The sequence below is a fragment of the Urocampus carinirostris genome, chromosome 3 (genome assembly GCF_059441175.1).
Source record: "Urocampus carinirostris isolate Australia breed hairy pipefish chromosome 3, RoL_Ucar_1.0, whole genome shotgun sequence".
NCBI classification, from domain to species: Eukaryota; Metazoa; Chordata; class Actinopteri; order Syngnathiformes; family Syngnathidae; genus Urocampus; species Urocampus carinirostris.
Window position 1 is genome coordinate 60,019,604 of NC_142351.1, and position 12,734 is coordinate 60,032,337.

Genomic DNA, 12,734 nt, shown 5'->3' on the forward strand with positions numbered 1-12,734 from the left:
AATGTTAAATATTCCGGAGAATGAAAAATAATAGATGTTGTTTCGGATAATTATCTGCCCCAATCACAATTAAGCTTTGTGATTGGCCATTTTTCTCAGATATAATTAATGCACTTCAGTCAAGGATATTTTCTAGATTGTTTTAAATGCATCATGATTTAATTACCTGCTTTTGGAAATGTGAAGGCTCTTGCTAATACCAATAGGATTTATTAATGTGAAGTTTATATTTTAGCAGATGCTCACATAGGGAGAGACGACTTTGATGAAAGGCGGCACGGCAGGGGAGTGGTTAGTGTGTCCGTTGCACAGTTCTGAGGTCATGTGTTCGAATCCAACTACCAGCCTTTGTGCGAAGTTTGCATGTTCTTCCTGTGCTTGCGTGGCTTTTCTCTTTTTCTTCCAAAAACATGGTTAATTGGCTGGTCCAGATTTTCATTAGGTGTGAATGAGCGAGTGAGTCGTATTTGTCTCCGATGCAAATAGTTCCCAGAAATAGAATAACCCTGGGTTTACAAGCATACTTCATCGAAAGTTTTCAGTCGATAAAAAAAAGAAAAAAAAACAACCCTGGCATTTAAAAAAAATTCTACATTAAAAGCATTCAATTATCTTCTAGCCAGCAAAATAATAATAGAATAATCGACCAATATAGAATAAACATAAAAATCATTATCTTATCAAGTAATAATAAAAACAATAAAAAAAACAAAAGGTAGATCACGGATCACGGCTCCCTTAACCATCTTGGTTGTTGTGGTACCACTTTCTGTGGCGTAGCTTGGGCAAATACAGCCTGGTGGTGCCCATCCCACCCTAGGCTGTTTTTCTTGGGTAGGTGTTTGCTCTCCCACATGAAACAGATGGTAGTGTTTTCCATAGCATTCAGTAGCAGGAGAAGCCTTCTGATCTGACTCAGATACAGCACCTTCATCATCTGGTCGCAGTGATTTTGTCCTGCTCTTTGGAAATGAGCCAGACCTCAGCATTGGCGGGCAGAAACGTGTGAAAATACCACTACTGGGGCATACCAATTTTGTTCTGAAATGAGTATCGTATCGTACAATACGCATCGCATCACTTATATATTGTCAATCCTAAAACAGAAACAAATAAAAGGACTTGAAGTGTAGGAATGGTCTCAATGACATTGAAGATGGAAGTGCAACGTCTGGCAAGAGCGCAAAATCCACGCGCACTTGAACGCTGTTCAAAGCAGAATCATGTTTGTCCCGTTTCGCCTGGCTTGTTCGACGAGGAAGACTTGGCAGCCTGGTTTTAGTTTTGTTTTGGGAAATTGTAAGTCCCTCTTCTGACATCAACCCAAATTGTATACAGACTACTCCGTGGCAGTCCCCTGCGCTCATCCGACATGCTTAACTTTCGTTTTTGTCATTAATTATTTTCAAGCCGCTGTCAAAATAATCAGTGACCGTTTTTATCAGGAATTCATTGTTTGGAACTGTCGTTAATTTTTCAAATGATCCTATCTGGCTGTCAACATTAATCAGTTCAATTGTCATTGTTAGATTAACAGGATGTGTTTTGATGGGTCGACACCATTGTTTTTACACTAAACAATGTTCACATTAAACTTAAGTGTTGGTGGCTTGGCGCAATGCAAGTGTTTGCAAGATAATTACGCATTGGAAGGTTGAAGGTGGGCAGCACGGCGGCGCAGTGGTTAGCGCGTGTGCAGCACAGTTCTGAGGTCCTGATATCGAACCTTCCTGTGTGGAGTTTGCATGTTCTCCCCTTGCTTGCGTGGGTTTCCTCCGGGCACTCCGGTTTCCTCCCACATTCCAAAAACATGCAGCTCAGGTAATTTGGCCGGTCCAAATTGTCCCTATGTGTGAATAACATGTCAGTTGTCTGTCTCTGTGTGCCCTGCGACTGGCTGGCAACCAGTTCAGGGTGTCCCCTTACCCACTGCCCGAAGCTGGCTGGGACAGGCTCCAGCACCCCCGTGATCCTACTGAGGATAAGCGGTGCAGATAATGGAGGGAGGGAGGTTGAAGGTTAACATTCATGGGCGTCAGTCAAATTATACTGATTTTGCTTTGTACTTATTTGTGTTTAATATTATAATTTACAATTGAAGGAACCTCATTTTATTTATATTTCTTTAAGTGGATTATCTACATGTTTTACCTTCTTTAGAGTTTTTTTAGGTGACTAGGCTTAAAGTGAAAGAATATCCCTGGTTCTGCTATTGGTAAGCCTACAGAAAAGGTTTATTAAACACAAGTATGCATGTTTATATCATAATTTGTGTTTTTGTATATTATTCAAATAAAGATTTTTTTTTAATGAATGGAGTTTTTCTTAGCACTAGGAGGTGCTAAATGTACACAATCTCCCTTTGAATTGAAAACTTGATGGCACTCGAGTCTTTGTAAAATTAAATTCACATACATATCAATCATTTGACATTAGGAATGTGTTATCGCGTATTCTGTTTTGAAGCATGAAAGACAATCTGCCAGAACAAAACAATAAAAGAAATCAATATGTGCCGGTTTGAAACTAGAGAGGGTAAACTTTTACCAAGATGGAAATCTAATGTGATTGAAGGAGGGGTTTATTCACACACAAAGACTGGGTTTTGTTTAAAATTAAACATATGTGGCCTAAAAGACTCGTCTCAAGTCAAGATATTTTATTGTTGTTTGAATGTTTTCAAGGGTAGAAAAGCGGTAGTCTAATGCATACAAATGGTAGAGTCTGTGAGTATGCATTCAATTCATAGTCAGTTTGTCAGTTTGTGCTTTAAATTTTAGGGTCAATCCAGGAGACGTACTCATTACTCTGAAAATGTTTACTTGGATTGCTGTGAAATTGTTCAAAGGTTTATGAACAGGTTGGGGATGACTCGTAAAATATAAAGTGTTGGATTAACTTTCGACTTTGTTGCGTTTTCGACTGCGGCAACTCTCTTACCCAGCCAAGAAACTCCCTGACTAATGCTTGCCCGTGAAATTGCTGGGAAATCGGTCAGCTTTGTTAAAAAACGCCATCTGTGCCGGTTTTATTTATAAAGAGGGGGCTTCTCCTAAAGGTGTACCTAATTCATCCCACTGAGTGTTGGTGTGTGAGGAGAATGAATCAGGGATGTCTTGTGAAAAATGCGTTGCCTTGGAGACGAGGTTGGACCACTTCCAACAACCCCTCCACCCATTTTTTTTATTTTTAATGATACACAGTCCAAATGAATGGAGAAGTCATGGAAGATATGGAGACTAGACCCTCTGCTTGCTGGGCAAGTCAGCCACCATTAAATGGACCAACATCAAATGTACCTCAGGTGGCAATAAAAGAGGGTGGGGACGCACACAAGAGCAGTAGGGCTTTAAAGATTAGTCGACGGCGTTAAAGAAAAATCAATGATAAAAATAGTCAGCAATGAAATTAATTGTCGACCATTGTCTCCAGACACGTTTTTTCCAAAACAGTTAGACATCTCTACAAGATTATAATCTCTGCTTAGAGTCACTCATGCTTGGGAGCATTTCAGCCTGGATGTAGGGCCCCACGTAGCGCGGACGCGTGACACATAAAGCTTGTATTTTGTAACATAAACTAAGTTGAGCAAGACTGAATAAATGAGAACAAAGATGAGTGGATTATACCCCCAAAAAGTCAGCAAGAGAGAAACTTGGCCCTATTCGAAAGTAATGATTGACATTTGAATCCTGCTTGGCCCGAAACTCAGATTGGTTGTCTTACCTCTTGGCTTAACGTGTTGGACAGAATATTTTCCTGCTTGCTCGCTTCACTGTTGTCTGACCTTTTGCTGTTGAATCAATACAACAGTGTTATTTCCTTGAGCAGCTTCAAAGGCGGTTGGTGTGATTGCTTTGGTGGATTACCGACCCCTTGCCAATGATAGTTTGTGAAACTGGTGACGTTTCTCAACGCCCTCTAGAGGGGTCTCAAGTGCTAACTCAGAATCTGATTGGCTAAACCAACAGCCTCTGAGTTGTTTTCTGGGCCTAGCAATAACTTATGGTTGATAGGTGATTGATCAAATGCTTAAATGTGAAAGCAAACATCTGGAGGCAGCACTACCAAGAAGAAAGAACTAACACAAACATTTTGGAATTAGCTAATTATTTAAGTATTGATAAACAAAATATAATTAACAACACAGCAGGGATTCGCATGCTTTACGCATTTGTAGCCCTCCCACGGTGTATTTTTCTCCTTATTTTTTGCGAGATCGTTGTTTTGGGGAGTGAAAAAACAAATTTTCGGCTAAAAACTGACTTCTTGATTTCAGAAATTTTATTTTATAGTTGTTAATACAGCTTTGATGAGATTACATACTGTAGGGAAAATATCCGTATATCAGTAGGGATACATTCTGCGCTCTTGTAGAGCTCACTACCGTAACTGTATTCAAATGTATTATGTAAATTCAATTGAACAATCATCATAGGTATTCTAATCAGCAATATGTTGCTTGGCTGAATTAAAGAGTATGTCATTTAGTGAGCAGAAGAGTAAAGGACAGTTGACATTTTAATTCTCAATAGGCTTTTAGAAAAACCCAGGGCAGCGCACATTTGATTGTAATGACAGTCGGGTCACAACAATTTATTAACAACGAGTTACCGTACTTGTTACTGAGACAAGTAATTGCGTTCCAGGTATGCGTTACTACCAAGGCGGACTGTGACTCATTCCTGTCAGGTTGCACCGCTTTAATTAGCGGCATTTCTCTTTTTGCCGCCACTCAGTGGACACACAGCGAGAACACACTGTCTTTCTTTTTTCGCTCTCTCTCTTCCTCTCTCTTTCTCTCTCCTCCCTCGGCTGTCTGGAGCCAGCGGGAAAAAGATGCTACACCTCCATGCACGAGTTGCTCCACAACAAGAATGTCCCCGACTTCTGCAGGAGCTGGGCTTCACGTATTGATCGCATTCGTTGCTCTCCTGCGCTGACTTTTTTTTCTCCCCCCCTAATTTCTTGCGAGATCGTTATTTTGAAGACCGCAAAGACGAGCGCATTCGCGACGCCATTCAACAAGCTGGCGGCGGGGAGGCGATGGGCGCAGCGAGCCTCCCGCATGGACCTTCGGCCAGCTTGTTGAATCTGGAGAAAGACGACGACGGCTTCGCTTTGCGCCGCACGTCGTGATCGCAACTACTCGTTCCAAACGATTATTGTCACTCTGCCAGGATATCCCCGGAAAGTTCGAAAATGGCTCGCCGCCTGGCGGATCTGGGTTCTGCTTGGAGGCTTCTGTGCCTGGTGCGGACAGCGCTGAACGTGGCGCTGGCCCAGGAGACGTACGCACCGCATTCCGTCCGGACCGAGGGCCACCTGACTCTGGGTGGACTTTTCCCCGTGCACGCTCGCGGAGCGGATGGCGTACCGTGTGGGGACCTGAAGAAGGAGAATGGCATCCAGAGATTGGAAGCTATGATGTACGCGCTGGATCAGATCAACCAGGACGAGCAACTCTTGCCCAATATCACGCTGGGTGCGCGCGTTCTGGACACTTGTTCGAGGGACACGTACGCGCTGGAGCAGTCGCTGACTTTTGTGCAGGCCCTCATCACCAAGGACACCTCGGATGTGAGGTGCACCAACGGGGAACCGCCGGTCTTCGTCAAGCCGGAGAAAGTGGTGGGGGTGGTTGGAGCCTCTGCCAGCTCGGTCTCGATCATGGTCGCCAACATCCTGCGCCTCTTCCAGGCAAGTGCACGCGCAGACAAAGTACACGTTTTGCTTGCAAAACGCATCACCGGTCCCCCTTCCAAGTTGTATGCAGACTATAAGCCAGGGGTGTAAAACTCGTTTAGTTTGGGGACCGCATGGTAGAAAAACCATTGTAACTGGGGTGGGTGGGGTGGTGCCAGTGGGGGTTGTTATTAGAAAATGAATGGCACAAAATGTGTGCCTTAACTGAAGGGCTGGTGGTCTTTTCAGAGACATTAAATTATGATTCAGGGATGTAAGATTTGCTTGTTCTTTTTCCACTTGATATGTTTTTCCTGGACTAAAATTCAATCTCTTGGCTTTTATCGACTGTGTATTAACAAAGATCAAAACTATTTAATTTATTACCACTACAGTTTACTTAACCCAGGAAAACTCACACAGACAGGAAAAGTGACAAACAAAGCATGTGACATAATTTAAATGATTGATTTCATCATTTAAAAGTCTTTCTGCTTTTTTGGGGGGCGTGGGGGGAGGTTGTTTACTTAAATATGGGAACTTAGCTATTATATATTATATAATTAATAAAAAGAAGCTGGCACTTCTTCAAACTTTTGTAAAGTCACCCAGGTGCTATGTTTTTTTATTTCACATTTTTCGTATTGCCTTAAACAGCGCATTTATGACTCGTATTTTAAGTAAAGTAACATCGGGTTGGGTTTCCTCATTTTTCTTTAGTAAATGCAAATGGAACCTAGCTTTAGCAACACCCAGTTACATACTTGAATTGGCAAGAACTTGTTTCTCTTACTTCTCTCGGCATTGTCTTGCGAACCATATCAAATGATGTTGCTGCCTTTTAGGCCCACGGGCCATGAGTTGAAAACTTGCGCTGTAGCATTTGCTATTGGCACACTTTATGTATAGGAAAAATCAACCCCATCCAAATGAAAATGAATGAAAGTCTAGTCCGCTCAAAGGCATTTTTAAACCACTAGGGCAGGGGTCGGGAACCTTTTTGACTCAAAGAGCCATAAAAGCAAAAAATATTAATTTTATTTAGGGAAAGAGCCACACCATATATTATGAGACAAATTTACTAAATTGCTTAACCCGCGCCCCAGACAAAAGCTTAGTCTTTAGCACATTTATTTTTGATGATTTGATAAAAATTATGAAAAGAGAATAATGCCAGGGCCCCTGTCCCAAATTCAACAAACAGACCACTTTAAACTTGTCTCTTTCTTGCAATTACTCAAGATCGGTTAAACTCGTTTTGACCCTTTTTTTCGTACATATTGGTTTCAAAACCAGATGCAAGCATTTATTTTGTAAAAACGTCACAACATTCTGAGAATAGGGAGCCTTATGTGCTTACCTTTGGCGAGAGATGGGAGGGAATGCTTGTACTTTTTGCATAGCTCCACCCATCCCTCCCACTCACCCAATCAAATGACTAAGTTCTCTTCCGGTGTTTTGGCGTATTTACAGTTCTGTGGATTCATCATAAAGTATCTGAACACTGAACACAGATTATATAGTGAACTTTTAAATAAAGGATTCTTTAGCGTTGTACAGCCAAAACGAGTTTTTTCCCCCTTTTTTTGTGTGACACTTTGACTGTAAATTGTAGTGAAAAACGTGCCCTATATATACTGCGAAGTGTTTCCTTTGCATTTAGCTTTGGTTTGGCTTTACGTGTACCTGAATAGGATAGACAATCCCGATTTTGACCGAGAAGGAGAAATTTTGCATGCAATCAAACTGGTCTCTGAGCCACAGATACTCATAGAAAGAGCCATATATGGCTCGCGAGCCATAGGTTCCCGACCCCTGCACTAGGGGCTCATGGAGGATAATTTTGGTATAGCGAAAGGTGGGGTGTGCCGTTTGAGGTGTCATTTAAAAGGTAAAAGTTAAATATTTACTGTATTGAGTATGTGTTAACAATGCCCGTATGAGGTCAAAGAGCCTTTATGCTTTATTTTCCACTGCACCAATCTGCTTTCATCAGAACAGTTTCGGGGTGGAAAACATTCGGTTTGAGGAATGGGGGAATGCTGGAGAGTGACGGCATGCTTGTCCTCATAGGTTTTTGAAAAGTGTATCTTCATTTGTAAGTGTAGTTATGAAAAAAGTGAAAGTAAGAAAAGGCCTGCTTCTCGTAGAGTTCATACACCAACCCAAACCCCAAAAAGGATGAAAAAAGAGTGCGTCAAAGAAATGCGCATACTTGCACATGCCTCATGAATGAGCTGAGGCTGCAATCATGACTTTAAGCCAGGAGATGGCGGCACAGAGTAACAAAGTTTCAAATTTGTACAGTTTATTTATATTGAAAACATCTTTTTCAGGTAATTTTTAAATTTTCTTTCCAACAGCAGATCACTTTGCGATAACTATATATCTTAAGACATATTTTGTGTCACTGAAATCATCATTTATTTTATACAAACAGTATTAATTAAGGGTTACAATTAGGGGTTACAAAAACAATAGGTGTTTGAAAAGTAGCCAAAAATTTATAAACTGTTATATAAACATGCATTTTTCAAAACTTGGAGGTCAAGAAATGTGTATTTCATTTACGTAACATGAAGCTCACCAAAAGATAGTAGACATTTTAATCTTGTATAAAGGTTCATCAGAAAAATGAGAAAAATATCGTGTGATTTGAGTCTTTACAGTTTGCTATCTTCCTTGTGCTTCGTAGCTCTCCATTTCAGCCGTACTACGCAATAGAGCGACATTTAGTGTTCAAATATAAAACACTGTTCCTTTAACAATGACAAATAATTTTCTCATTTAAAGAAATCGTGTTAAAAGGGGGGGCAGCACGGCGGCGCATGGGAACCTCCTGCGTGGGTTCAAATCCAGCTCCAGACTTCCTGTGCGGAGTTTGTATGTTCTCCCCGTGCTTGAGTGGGTTTCCTCCGGGCACTCCGGTTTCCTCCCACATTCCAAAAACATGCATTTCAGGTGAATTGGCCGGTCCAAATTGTCCCTAGGTGTGAATGAGCGAGTGAGTTGTCTGTCCCCGTGTGCCCTGCGATTGGCCGGCAACCAGTTCAGGGTGTCCCCTGCCCGGAGATGGCTGGGATGGGCTCCAGCACCCCTGCAACCCTAATGAGGATAAGTGGTACGGCTAATGAGATGAGATGAAATGAGGTGTTAAAGTATAGTAAAAACAAGAAAATCTAGTTGACATATATTCAATAGGAAAAATGCTTACAATTAGTATCATTGATTATTTGAGAATTATTTGATATGGGTGATGGCAGATCATTTGGCTCTTTTAAACATGTTTTTTTTAATTTTTTCATTTTCTTTTTGAACAGTTAAAATACAGTAAACTATAAATAAAAACATACATACAGTATAATATTAAAATGATCTATCCCAAGATTGAGTGTAGCAAAGTCTAGTCTGGATAGACCCAATCTTCAAAAAAAACAATTGTAATATTTATGCATCCATGTGCGTTGGCAGCTGTGGTATCACTCCCCGGCATTGTGCTAGTGATGCTGATGGTGAGGTTGACGATGATGGAAAGAAAGCCTCCACCCTTTAGAGGACACAATGTGTAGAAAATAGATCGACAGATGGATCATTTCTCTGCTGATTCACCTATGTGCTGCATTAGACCAGTTGCAATTTGCTGGTTGAAAGTGTGATGGTGCAGAAGTATGTAAAATAGATAAATAAATGAATGAATTTAAATGTATCCATCTTGTTGATCATTTGATTTTTTATATTCCAGGGATGGGCAATGAATGCAATTGTGATCTTGATGACAATGTTAGCTGTTGTAATTAAATGTGCCTGATTGGCTGCCATGTTTACATTCACAGAGCACATCTAATCAGGCACTGGCTTGACACATAGTCAGCCAACCAGCAGGGGGCATGAACGTGTGCCTGAGGTTTCAATGACGAACCGCGGAGGGTAACTTGGATGAAAGCGAGTTGTGTTTAGGGAAACATAAAACAAAAAAACTTTAAAGACTAGAAGCAACGTGATATTTATGATTGGTTTTGCCTTTTTTTTTTAAATTTGTGCAATTAACAATGTAAAACAGGGTGTTTACTTAAACATGAACAAAAGTATGAGCAGCTCCCATCTTGTCAATGACAAGTACTTTCACAATATGAAACCTCTTTTAATACAACGACAAAGATTTTCTCCATTTGGAAAAAAACATTGCCTCAATTTTTTAATTTATTTGACCCAGATTATCAGTTTTGCTCTTTATTTTAACAATTATTTTTTGTTCTCCTGTCTAAATAAGAATTTAGTCATATTTGTTCAAATATATTTTTTGTTTTACAACAAAAACAAGTATGAACATTTTGTAAAACAAGAATAATTGTTCTAAGTATGGGAACAATAATACCCAACTGGTGCAATATGTATTTCATATACTGTATTGTTCAGATAATCCAAATATTTACCACTGTTGCATTTCTGCTCAAGGCAAATTTTTGACTTTGTCGTCAACACGGCGGGACACACATCCCTCATGCTAGTTAACAGTGTTGGGTGCGTTACTGAAAAGCAGATACAGTGGAACCTTGGTTCTCGACCATAATCCGTTCCAGAACCTTGTTCGAAAACCGATTTGTACGATCACCGAAAATCGTTTTTCCCATTAAAAGTAATGTAAAATCGTTTTAATCCGTTCCAACACCCTGAATCTTTACCATGAACGTAAACATGAAGCTAACCCAGGCTAATCGTACGTTCGCGTTAGCGTAATCTACCGTACGAAAGATTACGCTAACATGAACGTGTACAACTAAAAAAATCAGGTCGTTTACACGTCATTTAGCACCCGGGTCTCCACAAAAAGTGGTGAAAGGATAAAGAAAAGAATTATGAATAGGATTTCTTACCTTTGTGAAGGTCTGCAGAAGCCATGCTCTATTCCCTTGAAAGAAGGGAAACTCGCACACCTTCTTCATATTTTGCTATTATTTCTTTCTTAAATGCAATAGTTGTACGCACTACCCTTCTTTTTTCACCTGTAGCAACTTTGCTGCTTGCACCGACCTTCTTCGGAGACATAATTAGGGGCTTAAACACTCCGTTCACCGATATCTAAAGCGAAAGCAAAAAGAAGTGCACGCGCACGTCATAACAGTTCTTCACAAGGGGTGGGGGCAATCTACACCCGTACGCCGCTCAGCATCGCACCCTAGCGTACCGGCGTTCGAACTCCGATTTTTTCAATGAAAAGCGAAGCAAGAATTTCTCTAAATTTTGGTTCGAGAACCGATTTGTTCGAACTGAGAGGCGTTCGAATTCAAGTTACTTTATTTAACTCTGTTACTCCCAAGATTACTGACACCAAAAACTAGCATGATACTCCAAAACTAACGGTATAGTTCCAAACCGCGTTGTATACTCGCGTTGAAGCCGCCCCCCCTAAAACTGCTTAAAATAGCCACCAAATAAAAAGGTAGAAGAAAACATCTACACTAACCTGTGGAGGGAATGAATCCCTTATATGTCTTGACTTGTGCAATTTTGAGAGCTTGCAAACAAACACTTAGCCGAGACACTCTATATCCATTTTGTCTCTGAGCTTCAAAACACTCTGAAATCTCCTTCTCCATTTTAGGGTAGTCAAGTCAAGTCAAGTCATTTTTATTTGTATAGCCCTTAATCACAAAGAGTCTCAAAGGGCTTCACAGGTTATTACACACAAGCAGATTAGGTTATTCATATGCTATAGAGTAGAAGTGAGTTTTAAGCTTAGATTTAAACATTTCCACTGAGGTTGTGGTTACCCTTAACTGATAGTTGCTGGGAGTTCGAGAGTTGTATGTATGTGACAACTGGTAATGGGAGAACAATTACATTTATCGCCTGCATTTAATGAGTACTGCGGTAAAGCTCCATGTAGTAACAACAGTAGAATTACAAAATCATATTTATGTCTTGGAGTACTCTAATTGCATTCTAGGAATGTGTTCCTTTGTAACCCGTAATACCAACACTGCTAGGTGACAAGCAACTCTTACCTGTGATCTGAGCTTGGACAGACCGTTTTTTTTTTCTTAACAGTGTTTTTCCGTCGCTGTGGTGCTGAAAGAACAGCTTCTATTGCGAGGGGAGCCCACTCATCCACTGACGGATGGCCCCTGACAGGCTGATCCGTTCTTAGCCAAATCCACAAAAGAAAATTCTCTCAACGCTGAAAGACTCGAGACTTATAGTAGTTGCTTATTATAGAATAATGACACTCAGCAGAGCACTGACCTCCACAAAGGCCAGTCAATACCGTCGTTTGGATCAGAACCAAAATCAGTTCGTTGAAAGATTATCAACATCCGCAGGTGCCAACATTTTCTCGTCAAGCTTCTCTACGTGTGCAGAGAAAATGGGAGCAGAAAGTTTGAAACAAAACCCCCCAAACTTCCCCAAAAATGTTTTTTGGCAGAGTCCTATCGCTTCACATTTTCATGCTAATTACTTCTTGCATAATCTAAACTAAAATACAAGACAAAATAATCGAACACGAGACTAACTTCTTATTTCTGGAAAATGCGTACAGTATTTACACGTACTTTTGGATAGAAGCGACATGGACTGCTGACCTTTCTAAAGTTCGATGATTTTCCGGCTTTGGATTTTGAGTGCAAGCTTGACTTATGAGCATGGACTGCACAATAGTGGCAGGACACTCAACACAACTCACTTCACAAAAAGCTGCAGCCAGCGACTTGAGAAGAGTGCTTGAAGGAGCGTCTTTAAGCTGTTTGTTAGCTTCTTGCTAGCACAATATGCAAACGTCCATTGACGGGCTGGTGTTTACTTATATTTTCTTCCTGTGATTGTCTTGTTATTTGTACCTCAGCTACATATATGTCCATCCATACGTTTTCTGCCCCTCTTATCCTCAGTAGCGTTGTGAGAGTGCTGGAGACAATCCCAGCTGGGTTCGGTAGTGAGCAGGGGAGGCCCTGAACTGGTTACGTGTCAGTTGCAGGGCACATAAATGTGAAAACTTTTAAAATACCAGCCATCCAGCCACTCTTTTATGTTTTTTATGAGGTCATGTTGCA

The 12,734-nt window shown here is 40.8% G+C and overlaps 1 protein-coding gene across 1 annotated transcript in view; it reads left to right on the forward strand.

Annotated features, from left to right (window-relative positions):
• Window positions 1–4,744: 4,744 nt before the first annotated feature.
• The window catches only part of grm7 (glutamate metabotropic receptor 7), a 291,722-nt gene continuing 283,732 nt past the window's right edge, over window positions 4,745–12,734 (forward strand). The window contains exon 1 of the mRNA XM_088332773.1: window positions 4,745–5,700. Within this exon, the coding sequence (XP_088188899.1) occupies window positions 5,203–5,700 (498 nt within the window). The 5' untranslated portion in view covers window positions 4,745–5,202. The remainder of the gene's footprint in view (window positions 5,701–12,734) is intronic.